The sequence below is a fragment of the Acanthisitta chloris genome, unplaced genomic scaffold (genome assembly GCF_000695815.1).
Source record: "Acanthisitta chloris isolate BGI_N310 unplaced genomic scaffold, ASM69581v1 scaffold2444, whole genome shotgun sequence".
Lineage (NCBI taxonomy): Eukaryota > Metazoa > Chordata > Aves > Passeriformes > Acanthisittidae > Acanthisitta > Acanthisitta chloris.
Window position 1 is genome coordinate 146,267 of NW_008670803.1, and position 15,228 is coordinate 161,494.

At 39.5% G+C, this 15,228-nt stretch overlaps 1 protein-coding gene across 1 annotated transcript in view; it reads right to left on the reverse strand.

The window, feature by feature from the left end:
• Nucleotides 1–2,704: 2,704 nt before the first annotated feature.
• Nucleotides 2,705–15,228, reverse strand: part of IGF2R (insulin-like growth factor 2 receptor) — a gene marked incomplete at its 5' end in the record, with an annotated part of 47,809 nt that continues 35,285 nt past the window's right edge. The window contains 13 exons of the mRNA XM_009073805.1: nucleotides 2,705–4,148; nucleotides 4,570–4,639; nucleotides 5,256–5,420; nucleotides 6,487–6,673; nucleotides 7,185–7,369; nucleotides 8,745–8,891; nucleotides 9,653–9,767; nucleotides 10,625–10,761; nucleotides 11,751–11,985; nucleotides 12,123–12,269; nucleotides 12,658–12,865; nucleotides 13,371–13,532; nucleotides 14,294–14,443. Coding sequence (XP_009072053.1) covers nucleotides 3,750–4,148; nucleotides 4,570–4,639; nucleotides 5,256–5,420; nucleotides 6,487–6,673; nucleotides 7,185–7,369; nucleotides 8,745–8,891; nucleotides 9,653–9,767; nucleotides 10,625–10,761; nucleotides 11,751–11,985; nucleotides 12,123–12,269; nucleotides 12,658–12,865; nucleotides 13,371–13,532; nucleotides 14,294–14,443 — 2,307 coding nt within the window. The remainder of the gene's footprint in view (nucleotides 4,149–4,569; nucleotides 4,640–5,255; nucleotides 5,421–6,486; nucleotides 6,674–7,184; nucleotides 7,370–8,744; nucleotides 8,892–9,652; nucleotides 9,768–10,624; nucleotides 10,762–11,750; nucleotides 11,986–12,122; nucleotides 12,270–12,657; nucleotides 12,866–13,370; nucleotides 13,533–14,293; nucleotides 14,444–15,228) is intronic.

The following is a 15,228-nucleotide window of genomic DNA, read 5'->3' on the forward strand; positions in this document are numbered from 1 at the left end:
TTTGGCAACAAAACCACCTCAAAGACTTCAAGGAGGTCCTCTCTGCAGCACTAATATATTTAGTTGGCAGCAAAGCTGTTTAAGTAACAAAGACATTTGACCAAAAGTCAAGACTAACTCCATAAATTATTAAACTACATGTTGCAAGCTTTATTTTTTAGTTTTCATTTGAAATTGGACCTTAATTCACCCAGGGGGAATTTGCATTTAACCCCTTATCAGAGTGCATATATGTTCCTTTTCTCCAGAAAAGCCCCTAACACACACAGCCTTTTAGTTTTTGTTGGTTTGGGGTTTTTGTTTCAATGAGGCTAGCCAGCTCCTCAGATAACAGGCAAGTTTAAGGAGCAAACATAGACTGAAAGTTCCACCAACATATAAACAACATGCAAGTTTAGTGTAGGAGTGGCTGGCCACCTCATGTGAACAAGGCTTATTAACCAGGATCTGTAAAGAACAGGTAAGTATGCTATGAAAAAGCAGTATCTGTACATTGAACAGAAAAGGAACAGCTTTCCTGAAAACTCTGGTATCATGTCTCACCCCTCACTCTCCACACTTCCATTTCCAAGGAAAACCTCTCCACACCTGTATGAGAGAACACAATTTTCACCTGACCATATTTTCCCAGTGATACAAAAGAGAAAAAGCATTTGATACAGAATTATGCACTGGGAAGACAAATACAATACTTATGGACAAAACAGCTATTTTTTACCACAGACCTGTAAGACTAGATAGACTTCAGTGCAGACCACAAATAAGTCCAATTATATCAGGTACTTTGTCCTGCCTATGGATAGACACCAGCTACTCCCATATCTTCTGCTGATAACAGTGGTTTCCATCAGAAAGAAAAGCATCAGTAAAGGTAACATTTTAAAGATGGGGGAAAAAGTGAAAAAATGGTCTGGAAAGCAACTTACACTTAGGCAACACTGAAAATAATTAAAAAAAAATAAATCAAAGACCTCCTCTCAATACACTCCAAAAAATAAATCAGCTTAGAAGACTATTCAGACCTGGGGATTGAAACAGAATCAGTTCTTCACTTGGTCTCACTGCCCATCAGCCCCAGAGCAACTATGGCCTAACTAGCCATGAAAGCTGCTTTGCAGACCAACACTTGAGGATCATTCTCACATCACACACTGCCTCCTCCTCCACAGCAAGTTAACGAGAAACTCCTCTCCTGTGGCCACCCACAGCTGTGTAACCCCAAGCCCAGCACAGCACCACCACACATCAGACTTTCACCTCTCTGGCTGCAGGCGCTCCACGTGGAGCTGTGGAGGGGAACAGGGGCACAAAAGTGCACAGCAGTGGCCACACTAACAGCCAGCTCCCACAGCCTTCCTCAGCAGAGGATGTGTGCTGGGGCCAAGGAAACTCAAGTCAAAGCCTACCTGGGATGTGGGTGAAATGTAAAGGCATTAGGCTGTATCTTAAAAGCACCCACAAAGCCCCCTCACATCACTTCCTTTCCTAGCAGTTTTGTTTAAGTAGCTGGTAATGGTGTGCGCAAGTTTCACACGAAAAAAAACAGATCCAGACTGGGCCTGTTCTCCTTATTTTCCACCATTATCTCTGCAGTCCAGACAGGGACTGGGTGGCAGTGTGCCAGGCAAGTGGGTTTCTTAGAGGCTCACTTCCCAGGCAGTTGTGCAGCTGACTGGCAGGGTTTCTGCTCCTGGCTTAGCCACCTGTACATACTCATCTGGTCCCTGCTTTTCTCATAACCATCAGGACAGAAGTATAAGTAGGGTATTTACTGGGAAAATAGTCTGGTGAAGCAAGTCACACATCCAGCTCCAAATAAGGTTCAGCCAGCCTACATACAAATGCCTAAATAAAAAGTGGGCACTAGTTCCAAGACCAGGCACTGAAGTCACTCAGTGCTGTCAGATGCAAATTAGAAATATATCATTGATACTGCTCAGATAAGCACTCCCAGGCACAGTACCTCTAAGACTCATTAGGCAGAGTCACAACAACAAGACCATGTAGCATTATGCATGGGAAATAGTTTCATACAGCAAGATCAAACAACTCCAAGACGCCAGCCTTGAAGACTTGGGGATGGGAAGCAGCACTCTTCAACACCCATTCAGAGAACTGTTGCAGTGGTAACTGAGAGTATTAAATGTACACCGTGTCAGGCCTCTCATTACCCCCAAGCTCACCTAATCCTAAATATGAAAAATGCTGCTTTTGTTTTAAGAATTACAATATGTAGCTTAAGCCAAACTGACTTACAGCTCCACTGGAAGCAATACAAGAAGAACACCCAAGCCTGATAAAAGAAAGAGTATACCACTAGGGCCTACCTATATATTCTGATCTCAGTTGTCAAATATTGTTTCTCATTTTGAGTGACATGATTGAGACATTAGCTGTCATAGTAAAAAAGGGTATCATCAGGCTGGTGAACAAATTAGTGTAAGAAAGATTCCGGACTTGAGATGTGGGATTTGGAATACCCACTTCATATCTTTTATTGAAATTGCTGAATACTTTATATTACACTATTTTGATTCAAAATGGAGTTTTTATAAAAAGAAACCATTGTTGAAACTGAGTAAGCCAGCCAAAAGGAACAACAAAATTTTCAAAAAATTCTGACCAATGCATATACTTGTACAATGCTTTGAAACCCTACCATTGTCCATAATTTTATTTAGGAAACACCTGGAGAAGAGCAAGACCGATAGAGGAAAATTGACCTGCATTCATTACCAGCAACATTTCAAATCAATTACCATGGCCAGGTTCATAGCATAAGAACTGGAAATTAGGCTATCAGAAAACATTATTTTTCTTGAAATTAATACCAGAGAGAGGTATTATGCCAACTAAGGCTCCTCGAGTTGTTGGACTTTTCTTGGTGATGACAAACTGGGCAGTGGAGATTGTATTATAGGAATTCTGCCTCTATGTCCTTGAAAACTCTGCTTCTCTGTGCAGTCAGCCTAGTCCAGCCATAATCGAAGGAAAAAAGTAAATCTTTGGGTGCTTGTCAGCTGCTTAGGCAAATACTGATGAAGTAAGTCATATGACCAGTACCAAAACAAAAAAAAAAAACTCATGCGAAGAACAGCAACCATCTCAGGCTAAAGCTATATAGAACTGTACCTTTCAGTCAACACCTCTGAACCAATGATCTGTTTAAATTAGAATGGATATTGAAATTTACAGGATAAATTAGACCAGTTCCAAAATTTACATCAAATCATCCCAACACACAAAAGTTGTATTTTTCCTTGTCTTACGACGGGTGAACCCATAGAATAATACCCTGCCGGCAGGAAGAACATGTTACTATTAAGCAAACCTGAGTAGTGAGGATCAATAAATACAAGGAGTTAAAATGACAGTAGTCAGAGAACTTGAGTCTCAGGAGCCAGGGGCTTCGTTGAGCCTTAATCCTCTCCTTTCAAAGGTTTCTCTTTTTTAAGCAAGCATTTATCAGCTACGCTGAGGCTTTAAAAAAAAAAAAAAAAAAAAAAAAGTTTCCTGGCTAGAGAGAGTCAATGTAACTCAGCCAACTGGATGTCAGAAATCCAGTCATTACTGAACAGATCATTGTAAACAACCAAGAAATCTCTCTCTTCTTCCCTTTTCACTGGTTTCTTGTTTAAAGGCAAAATTCAGAAAAATCTTTCAGGCTGAAGTCCTCATATTTGGTTGGAAATGCTGTCCCATTATATATAATCTCTCTATATATATTTGATTAGGCACAAGAGAAGTTATTAAATATTCAACAAGTCCTCATCACTATCATCATGAAACGATACTGTATTTGTAGAGTTCTGTGCCTGCTGCTGGCCTGGCTTGGCTTTTGCTTTCCTTTCCTTTCCCCCATTCAGCAAATAAGCTTTGTCATTGTCAGGACCGGGTGGCTTCTTTTGTGGGTGCTTACTCTTGTCTAGTCCTCTTCCTGTCTGAATCTTTACATCTGGAATGGTCAACACTTCATCCTCACTGTCCAGGTCATCCACACGGAGAGAGGTAAAGGCTTCAGATGTAACAGACTTGGTAGTAATGTGACCATTCTCCTGCACTCCTTTTGCTGTTCTTTGATTTGGTGCTGCAACTTCCTCCATAAGCCACTCTGTTTCATTCTCATTAGCTTCTTCTTCACTGTTTATCTGCAAGAAAAAAGAAATGTAAGAGGACACTGCATATACCACTCGATTCTTTGCCACACACTGATCTCCCAGTCGTCAGTCATCACACCACACGTAGCCTTGGGTTTAACATAGCCATAAGACAGTAACACTGCAATAGCATTGCTTTTCACTATGTTGAAACAGACTTTGTTCTCGTCTTCTACATTTGCATGTCATTTGGTGATTTATGGACTGCTCCTCATTTCCTCAACTCTATCTTCCTTTCCTATTTCACAACACAATTGTATATATCTCAGCTACATGGCTTTCCTGAAGCCACACAGCATGGTTTCCATGCACTGAAGGAACTAGGAATTAAGGGAGTGTATTTATTTATTAACAAAAGCTTCATATTAAGAAAATTTGACATGAAACAAATTTGACTTTGTCACTGTATTACCTTTGTGTATTTGTAGGAAACACCAGATGTTCTTCTGCAGCAGTTCGTTATCTTGTTTATTACGATTTCCCTAAAGAAAGGGAAGAATAGCACATTAGGAAGACTGTATCCCCTCATTAGCCCACACTTTTCTTCACTGGATTTACCATCAACATAAAGCATTTCAACAAGCAAACTGCAATCTACTGCATGATGACCCTTGACCCTGAACCACTCTAATAAAATTCAGTCTGTGATGATGTACATCTTCCCCCTTACCACAGCTTCACGGTGACTGTTCTGAAACACCTCTGGCCTTCATGTCTAGGAAAAAAAGCCAAACTTGTCTGAAAAGCAGAGGAACAGCAGGACTTGCACTTGTTCCTTGCCACTGCTGTATGGTTTCAGCTTGACACCATGAAAGGAGAGGGATATCAAATACTAACAGTACTGTCACGTTGGTATATACTCCTTCATTAGCAGTTATCCATAATGCAGGCTAGCCCAACCCAGGAGCATACTGGAGCCCTCTTTACATGGGCCTTCAGACAGTAAAGGAGAATTTGGAAACAACCAGCAGTTTGACAGCTAATGCTGCCAACTGAAAAACAGAACTCAAACATCTGAAGTTTACTACTTCCCTTTCACTTCTGGCAGGAAATCAAGTCCTGCCAAAGAAACTTCTAAAGCCTCCTAAAATTTCTTACCTCCTCTCTTTTTTATAGAACAGCAAGATTATTAGGCATGCAGTGAGAACAACCAGGAGGACACTCAGCACAGCACCAACAGCCTGGCTTCTCCTCGAAAGACCTTTGTGTACTTGGGCCTCCTCATCAGTCTGGTCCTGATTCCTTCCGGGATCATCGGTTGATCTAATAATGTAAATTGAAAATAAAAGATTACATAAGCTGTACTGGCCAATTTCATCAAACTGGATCAGAAACAACAGATTCAAAGAAAACCTGCTACACCATCCCATCAGTCCAACCTAACAGCTACAGAGAATAGAATTTAGGGGATTTCATCTAAGTAAAAGAATAACTTGAAAAATAGAAATTTATGTACTGTGCCTACATCCTGGAATTCTATCAAATAGTGCATAAAATTAACTACAGTCAAGACTGCAGAGCACAATTATGCACTCCAGAGCACACACAGTAGCAGCTATCCACACAAAGCTGCTGTTTCAGAACAAAACTGCACTTGAGCAAGCTGCAAATGCTACAGAAATTATTTAACTTTCCGCTGACAATGGCACTACACAGACCAAATTCCCTCAATCAGTAATTGCCCATTTAAATCAGAATCAAGAGTTTTCCTGTGCTTTAAAGCTAGCAGCCAGAAAGTAAACAATCCTAGAAGTAGTCACTCCATTCTTCATAGTGAGGCTGCCTACATGTCAAGAATGTTGTTAAGCACCAAGATACAGAAAATGCTTCTAGCGTGGTCACCTCATTATGCCTTTTTGTATCTGATCATTTTTAATTGCAGAAATAAGTCATTACTCCTTTAAGACCTGTAAAGATTTTTCATTTCAGTCTAAAGGAGTGGGCAGATAGAAGAGAAGGCCAGTCTTTGTCATGGCTTCAAAGTTTTCCAGACACTAAGGCAAAGAGGAGCCAAACACCTCACCCACACACTGTTTACTCTTCTCAATAACGTGAAACTCTAGCTGTCAGAGTAGATTTTACTTAGTGAAAACAACAATATTAATTCCACTGTGCCTCTCCAGCTTTAGGTCCAGAGCAATTTAGCAAGCTTTAATTTAGCAGTCATGTGCCAAACATTACATACATGAATACCAATTCTGTCTGACTAGGAGTCCTTTGCTTCTTTAGCTTTTCTCCTTTCACATTAACTGTGAAAGGCAAATACAAAAAAGCCTTTAGCTGAGAAGTGCTGACAAAAGCTGCTTCCAGAAAATGGTTAACTACTCACATTAATGGACACACAGCAGATGTGTACCAGGTAAATAAATACTGGCAATCTGCTGTCTCATGAAGGAACTCAGGGATGCCTTCCTTTGCTTGTTGATTGCAGTGGAAGAAAATGGTTGAAGACACAAACTTTGATTTATCTTTACCACATCTGGAGTCAGATGAAAATATGACATTAAAGTCATCATCTACAACAAGAAGAAAACATTACAGTTTACTACTTACTTGAAAACAGTCAATTAACCCTAGACCCTGGAAAGTTACTTATTTGTTCTGCAGTAACAGTTCACACTTTGCAGTGCATCTACAGGTTGAGCTTATGCTCTTATGTAGCTGATCCCATCAGTTACTATGGAACAGTGGGCTAAGCTTTTCACACACACAAAAAAACCCAGTAGCTAGCTAAAGGAGATCATTGCTTATGCAGCATAAGCACAGAGGGAAAAGGGAGACCAAAGTCTTTTGTCTTGCATTGCTTCTACCAAAGTCTTTCAACAAGCATCATGCCTAAAGTCTATTAAGGTCCCATTTGCAACTGAGCTTATACAGTAAGAAAAAAGTAACCTAAATTCTACTAGACAGACTTTGGATAGATTTTCAGAAATGGATTAGCATAAGTGTTGTGAAACAAGAACCATTTTCTGATGAAGCAATTCACACAGATTATCAAGCAATTCTGTCTGGTGGGCAAGTACTTACCCTCAAAATAATATTTAGCTTTACTGGCAGAACCAATTCTCCGAAAGCGACGTTCGTTAGTTTTAATCTGGCAGATGTTTGCTCCAGAGCATTCTGGGAAACTTGAGTTTCTTATACCAGAAAGTTGAATTTCATATACATATTTATCACCATTCGTCCGTATGTCACCAGAAGCAGTGTATAACCTGAGGAAACAAGGGGCAAGTCTATCCTTATGTCTAAACTCACAGATTTGGAATATACCCAAGACATGCTTGGCAAAAGTGGTAGTTGCTACCACTGGCTGATTCCAGAGCAAGTTGAGTGACTAAATCAGCAAGCAGAAAAGATGCTGGACTAAGGCTTCATCCCTGAACATTAGAAATCAGGATTGTGTTTATCATAAATATAATCTTTCCAAACAAGCACAGAAAGCAAACTTTTCTGCTTATACTGCCCTCAGTGGGTGAGTGAACATGTAAATACCTCCAAAGGTCGAAGATAAACTGAAGACAAAAACATGATTCAGTGGCTCATACACATGGCAGTCTACTGACCGTAAGAACTATATGGTGTGCGCTGTAGGTATGATATATACCACAGCTTAGCCATCTTCTCCAAAAGGGCAGCTAGTTCTACCATCTTTTCACATTGCTGGTCAGAGAGAAAATGCCCTGGGACTCACACAGCTATTTGTACTAGCCACCTGCTTGAAGGTTGAGCTTGCACAATTATGACTTATCTTTACTCTCACATTACACCACGTTTTTAATTTTGTCCTGCCTTCCCCTCCTTCATCCAAGGCTGTTTGATTTTTGTTTTCTTCTCTGTGCTTGCAATGCTATCATCACACTTGCACAGCAGATTTATTTGCAACAGTTACTCCAATCCTGCACACTACTGGTTTGTGCCCTGCAAGCAGAGTTTATTCTTCCCGTAACACCAGTATGGGTAGATTTCCTTCCGTAACACTAGCAATCATATTAAATATAGCAATTTAGAAGAGATTCTGGAAAAGACTTATTAGCAATGTATACTACAGTCAGCATAACAGGTCTTCCTCTGCCACTCCTGTTCAGGCATGCTTAACTCTTCCTCCACAGCTGTCCTTTCTCACTTCTAGGACTTTTGAAGCTAAGGTTCCTACTGCCATATGGATCATCTGAGCAGGAAAAAAGGTGATATGTAAAAAGCCAAAGAGTACTCTAGGTGGCAAAAAAATAAATCACGTTCTCTTGCACTGAACTAATGCCTACACACTATGGAAGAGAGCAATTACCCACAGTAAAGGGATTTAACATCAAGGTGAGTATGTGCATGGTTTAGACTAGTCTTGAGTACACCTAGACAATGTTCACAGTTGTAAGCCCAGCTGTGATCTGCACAATTAATCACTCCTTAAGTCAGTCATTGGTAGAAGGTGAATTTAGTGCTATTTCCACTTGACAGCTGATAACTGTTAAGGCAACACAGATTATTCACATCAAGCTCATTTCTTGCAGTACAATTCTACAGGATTAAGATGGGGGTTTTGGTCTTGTTGGGGTTTTACTTGTTTGGTGTTGTTTTTTTTTTACTTACTTGTAATAAATATCCCCTAAAGAGAAGTTTTGCCCAGTTGCAGGATTAATGACTGTTCCATTCACCAACTCCACCTCCTGCTGCTTCACAGCACAAGCTGCATGTGTGTCCCAAATGATGTAGTAAACGCAGTTTTCTTCATCAAACCTACCAAACAGGAGATAGAACTGATGATTCCAGGAGAGTAACCAGTTCTTAATATCTTGAGAATGAGAAGAGACAACTGCTCATCCACATGTGGCAATGTCCTGCCTAAGCATCATGCCAAGAGTAAGCTAAAACAGCCAAGTAGCACTCAAAAAAAGCTGCTTGAAGAATTGCACTGTACTTTCCTGCATTTCCAAGACTTTAAAAACCCTGGCTGCACTTAAACTTCCTAAAGCTCCAGAATGCACACAATGTATAGAGGGTTTTTATAAAAATATTTTAGCTAACAAACATACCAGGCTGCTCCCTGCAGCAGATTAAACCTGCCCTTTATTTAGGCAGGTATAAGCTAGTCAGATTTTGCTACCTAGTTCTTTGACTCATACTTTAGATTCTCAGTAAGTAAGCATTCTCTAATACAGTAAGCATTCTCTAATACACAGATTTTGAGCAGAATTAAGAGTGGTTGTACTATGACTGACACTGAAAACAACAGCATCCCAGCCATTCAGATCTAATTTTGGAGGAAAATGCTTAATTTCTTTTCCAAAAATTTTAAGACAAATACAAAATGCCATTGTTTATGGAAGCGAACAGTTGCAGAAACTCCAGAAGATCCATGCCTTACAAGGACAGATCAAGGATTATTTTAAAGACAGTCCAACACAGTGGGCAGTCACTGTCCTGAGATTTAAGAGTTTACTACAGAGGTACAAAGGAATCAGCCACGAAGATCAGTGGTATGTTAATTTATTACTCACCTCTGCAGCACGGGCATGCCAAATGATTTTGCGCATTTCAGTTCTATAACCGTTGTCACTTTCTTGTTTTTCTTACATTCTTGCCCACTGGAGTAACTAATATAAACTGTGTCACCTAGAGGAAAAACAGAGGTGATGCTCAAGGGTTTTGTAAGCAGCTGTCAGAAATTTCCTTTGCTCATTCTCTACAATTCCTTACTTTACTTTCTAAGATGTTTTTTCCCCTGCATAGACCATATATCAATTCCAGCACTTCAGTAATTTGAGGCATTCACACTCAGGATCATTTAAAAAGCACAGGCCATAAAGACATGCAATATGAGCCATTGCTTTTGTAACTGGATGGGAAATGTCACAAACTCAGCAGCAATTTAAAACATATTCTTTAAAATGAAAACTTGAGTAAGGCTGAGATGATTTTTTTTTAATTCCTAAGAGTGAAGCCAAGTAATAATCTTTCACATGCTGCTTTAATTGAACCAGTTAGTGGTCATAAGTGTTTTCAAACAGGACGAACAAAAATAATTCCCCCTCGCACCATTATAGAATCACAGACTGGTTGAGGTTGGAAGGGACCCCTGGAGGTCATCTGGTCCAAACTCCCTGCTCAGTAGGGCTGCCTGGAGACAGCTGCTCAGGACCACGTCCAGACAGCCTTTGAGTATCTCCAAGGTAGGAAACTCCACAACCTCTCTGGGCACCCTTCACTGTAAAAAGAAGTGTTTCTTGATGCTCAGATAGACAACTAATCTTTTACAGCTTTAATGACACTGTATATATGCTTCACTGTTTTCCCATGGCTTAAATACCACATTTGAGTAGTAGCATTTAATGTTTTTGGTTTTAAACAGAAGACTCACTGGCAAAAATATTTCAAAATAAAGGTTTCACCATAATTTAAGAACAACTTTAGCTAGACTGTATGATTTAACCTTTTGTTCTTGTAGAGAACTAGAGATTAAAAGTAACTACCTGTCACGTTCAGTTTCTGTGTATGAACAAGTCCAAGAACTTGAACATCTCCATTGTTGCTTTTCCTGCAAACACTGGCTCTCTCAGGGCAGCCTGTGGGTCCTGTATGTACCCTCTGACAGAGATTCACATAGTACCTACAGAGAACATGGTAAACAAAACTTCTTTCAAATTCATTTAGGCTAAACTGAAGATACATAAACTACGGAATCCTCATGGGAAGCTAAACAGGTTGCAAGACACTGAATCTCAAATTGCCTGACAGAATAAAGCAGGTACTAAGGTTTGGCAGATTACTTCCAACTATCATTTTCCTAGTAAAATACTGTTTTAAAAAATGATCATTTACCAGATTAATTCACTAGTTTTTTGACCTAGGTCAAAACTAGAAATTGGAAGAGTCAAGAAATGCTCAGAAAGTTTTTCACTTATAAAGGTTATAGTAATATCCTAAATTCAGCATCTCTTCAGAGCTATACCAGTTGAGATATGTTAGAACAGAGCAACTACTAGCAAGGCAGTGAATGAAGCAGTTTTGTTACCCCACAGTTCATCCTAAGTTTAGAATTAGATGCCATCATCCTTGCCAGTTCAGTGCTATTTGCTAACTAGAGGGGGGGAGGCTGGAGAGGTTAATGACTTCCTGCCATGCATATTTTTCTCTAAGCTGATACGTAGAGGAATGTGGGGTAAAAGCCCCAGTTAAACTTTAGACAAGAAGTTACACACTTCAGTCTAAGACAGCAACTAAGTAATTAAGATTGAGTCAACATTATTAAGAATCAGAAAAGCTGCATTTAAACTACCAAATTACATTGTTAAGATAGCAGTTTAAATAGAAAGCTTTTAAAAAAGCTTTCAGTTTAGGCTTATTCATCCTTTAAGAAGGGTTACCAATAGAGGGAAGAGGTGAGGATGAAAAAGGTAATTATTCAACCTCTTCAGATACAAATGGTTTCATTTTGGATTTTTTTATCTATATGTAGTGTTAAGCATTGACAGTTTTAAGACACTGTTAGCAACTTAGACACTGAACAGGGATCAAACAGAAATACTATGCCACATTACAACTTCAACTGTACGGATTAGCAAGCTGCTCCCTCCATGGGAGTTGCTCATTACTCACCAGTTCCCATTGTGTGAAAAGATCCATGATCCCGTCATGGAAGAGAGCATTCTCAAGTCATAAGTTCTGTGGTTTTGGACAAACTTGCACTCCATTTTCTTGGGAGGACAAACAGCCTGAGTCTTCCATTCAAATGTCACAGCACAACCAAGAGTCTCACTTAGAAAGTATGGTCTCCCAATACCGGCATTTTCATCGCATGCAAAGATAATGGTAGATTCCTTTCTTGCAGTTGCTATAAGGGGGAAGGTTGGGAAAAAAAAAAGGGAAAACAAATCTTGCAAGAGACTTTCAGACATGTATGGATTTTAGTGTAGCTAAATCTCTGTGTTAGCTCAGATCCTTGCACATGCAAGTATAGGAAGTACTTACCACTACCACAAAATCCCCACTTTTGATCTCTCTGGTAGTTTTCAGTTGTAGCACACCATGGTCTATCCTTTTCTTCTGTAATACACTGCTCATAGGTCTTCCCTTTGTACTTGAAGGGGAACACACAAAGCTCTCCCTTTTCAGTCACTGAGAAGGAAAATTGTATTTTCTTAACAACATGTAGTACAATAGCAGACATAGCCACTTTCAGGACCACATCCAAAGCCTGTACTTCAATACTAAAGAGAAGTCAGAGACAGACAACAGAAATACTGAAATATTGAGTTTAAACCCAATTAGAAAACTAGATGTAGCATACAATTAGATACAATCATCCCTACATAAAAGTTGCACTGTTTCTTCTAGAGAAGATGTTGATGTTGCAGATTCATACTGTGCATGTGATTTGATATGTTTCTATTGATCTTTGTAAAAATCTATGTTGTTTTCTCCTATCACAATAAAACTTCATATTTTAAGGGAAAACAAACTGACACCACTTTAAACATACAGAATGGCTCTGCTTCAGTCTCACCTGGAGGGCACCGATCACCTCCTGTATACTGCAAGATGACTGTTTCATCTTGGTGGCTATAGTCCATTTTCATTTCCTTTATGTTTCCAAAAGATGATGTCCCACTTTCAGATGTCAGACACACTGCCCCATCTTTGCATTTTCCCTGGGGCAAGCCTGTTGCCTTACTGCACACAGCAACATGGTAACTGTTGGATCCAGAAGATACCTGTGTAGACAACCAGAAGCATCACAGCAAGTCTGTATCAAAGCCTACAGTCGATGCTTACAAAAATCACATGAGTGCTTTATAAACAAAGCCTCATGCAGCACTTGTATAATGCAGGAGGAAAAGAACTAATTTTGCAAGTCTGGCCTTCCTTAGTATGACAATACTGCAGATAAAGCACATCCACAGAGCCAAGGATAAAGTCTGTTCAGCAGACTTGCTTTCACATTCAAGATTCTGTCAAAAGGTGAAGATTCCTCCTTCCTTTCCCCATCCATTAACATCCCACTCAGAAGCATGAAAAATGATGTTATACCCTCTAATATTATTCCCTCTGTCAGAGGCCTCAAACAAGTATCAACATCGATCACAGCACATGCTTCAGTCTTTTCTCACACTCCAGAATTCTCAAAAGAAACCCCTGTTGCATTTTAAAATGTTGATACCAATAGGCAATTTAAAATTAAAAAAATAAATGAAAGTCACACCACCAGGAAGGCATTACCTGGAATGATCTTCCAGAAAGGCTGGTCAGGTTAAAAGTATAGTGCAGCTGTTCATCAGTCACAGAGCAACCTAAAGTTTTCACTTTATCAGGACACACAACCGGAGTTTCCCACTCAAACACAAAACTGCAGTCAAGTTTACTTATCATCTTTGGCCTACCCTGTTACCAAAGAACACAGAAAGTCACATTAGGCTTAATTTTTTGAGAATTTGTTGTTCTTTCTGCATTTCTCCCCCCCTTGCCCAATAATTAACCTCAGTTATTACCAAAGCTAGACTTCATTGACTATAGGACAAACACCATGCCTTTATATTAAAACCAGTACCAAAAAACTTACAAGGTAAGTACATTCTACCAAGCTCCAGAAAGCAATCAAAGCAGTAACTGAAGTACATAAGTTTTCTTCTTAATTAGGGTTGAGATTTTTTATGTTCAGCTTAGTTGCAAACTCAATTTAGTGGTCAGGGGTTGACTCAAAATAAAAATGTATGTATACAAATGCACATATTTAAAGCTGTGTATGATTATGGAAAGGGTTACAACATAGGGGAAACATTTCACGGTAACAGCCCTATGAGTTACACCGTGTCTTGTATTAGCTTGAGGTACAAGTGTTTGGATCTAGACAATGTACAATACATCTCTAGGTTTAACATCAGCAACAATTTATTGCTATGTTACTTGACTGGAATCTGGTCCTTGAAACTATCAGAACCTGCTACTCTCAAGCCCCAAGTTCACACATTCAATGAAGTTTCGGCTGGCTAAGAAAACAAATACCAAATATATTCCTTGGTGAAACAAATCCATCCTTACATGTGAGAAACAAACCCTTGAGTTAGTTTTACACAAAGCTAACACTGACACCACCCACTTCCCATGACACTCCAATATCAACGTAAGTTTAACAGATGTCTTACCAGACTAGTTCCTTGGCGGCAGTGAAATACAATAAGAGAAGTATAGTTCAATTTGTTGTCTATCTGACAAGGAGTAGTGCTGTTGTAAGTGATGTAAACTTCATTTAATGCCTCATTTAACTTGGGAGGTTCAGTAACACGACCAATATCCTACACAAGCAAAAATATGCATTAATAGACCCAAGTGACACACCTAGATTTCAGATCAGCCCAGAGATTCAGATCAGTTCAGATTCATCTGTTTGATTCATATAGGAGCACAGCTACTGCACTTACGAAAACTGTGTTCTATATTCAAAGAACAACTATAGTATTTCAATCCTAACACAGCACAAACTGAGCAGCTCAAAACACTCTTCAGTTAAGCATGACAAAAGCCAGAAAGGTTCTGCATCTCACAGGCATCTTCTGTACATCATTGTGCCAAAGTACCAAAAGTTCCTGGAAAGCAATCTCAACTTTTTGCATTTATCTTGTATAGCTCACGAGCAAGACTTCAAAAGATCAGTCTGCATCCTCAAGGTAATAACACAGACAAGTTAATCAATATCCTGTCACAGGCTTGCTATTTATGCAGCTGTCAAATTCTTACATGAAGTACTCAATGCATTTTGAAGCAGGTTAGGATGTAGCCTGCTTCATATTCCAACAGGCTATCAAGGAGATCAAGTAAACCACAGAATGGCTGACCAGGGTCTTCTGCCTCCCAGTCCTGTATCTGGCACACATCACTACAAGAACAAATTCTCTGTACCAGTTTCTCATATTTGTCACTGTAGGCAATCTTCTGACAACCAAAAAATTCACCGGAGTTCAGGATAGGAAAATACTTCTTCATAGGGAAAAAGCGATGAAAGGATATTTTGCAGAGATTTTAATTTTGTACTCTGTTTCTCTAAGCCCTTGTCAAGCCTCTGTTTCAAATTAGATCTCTA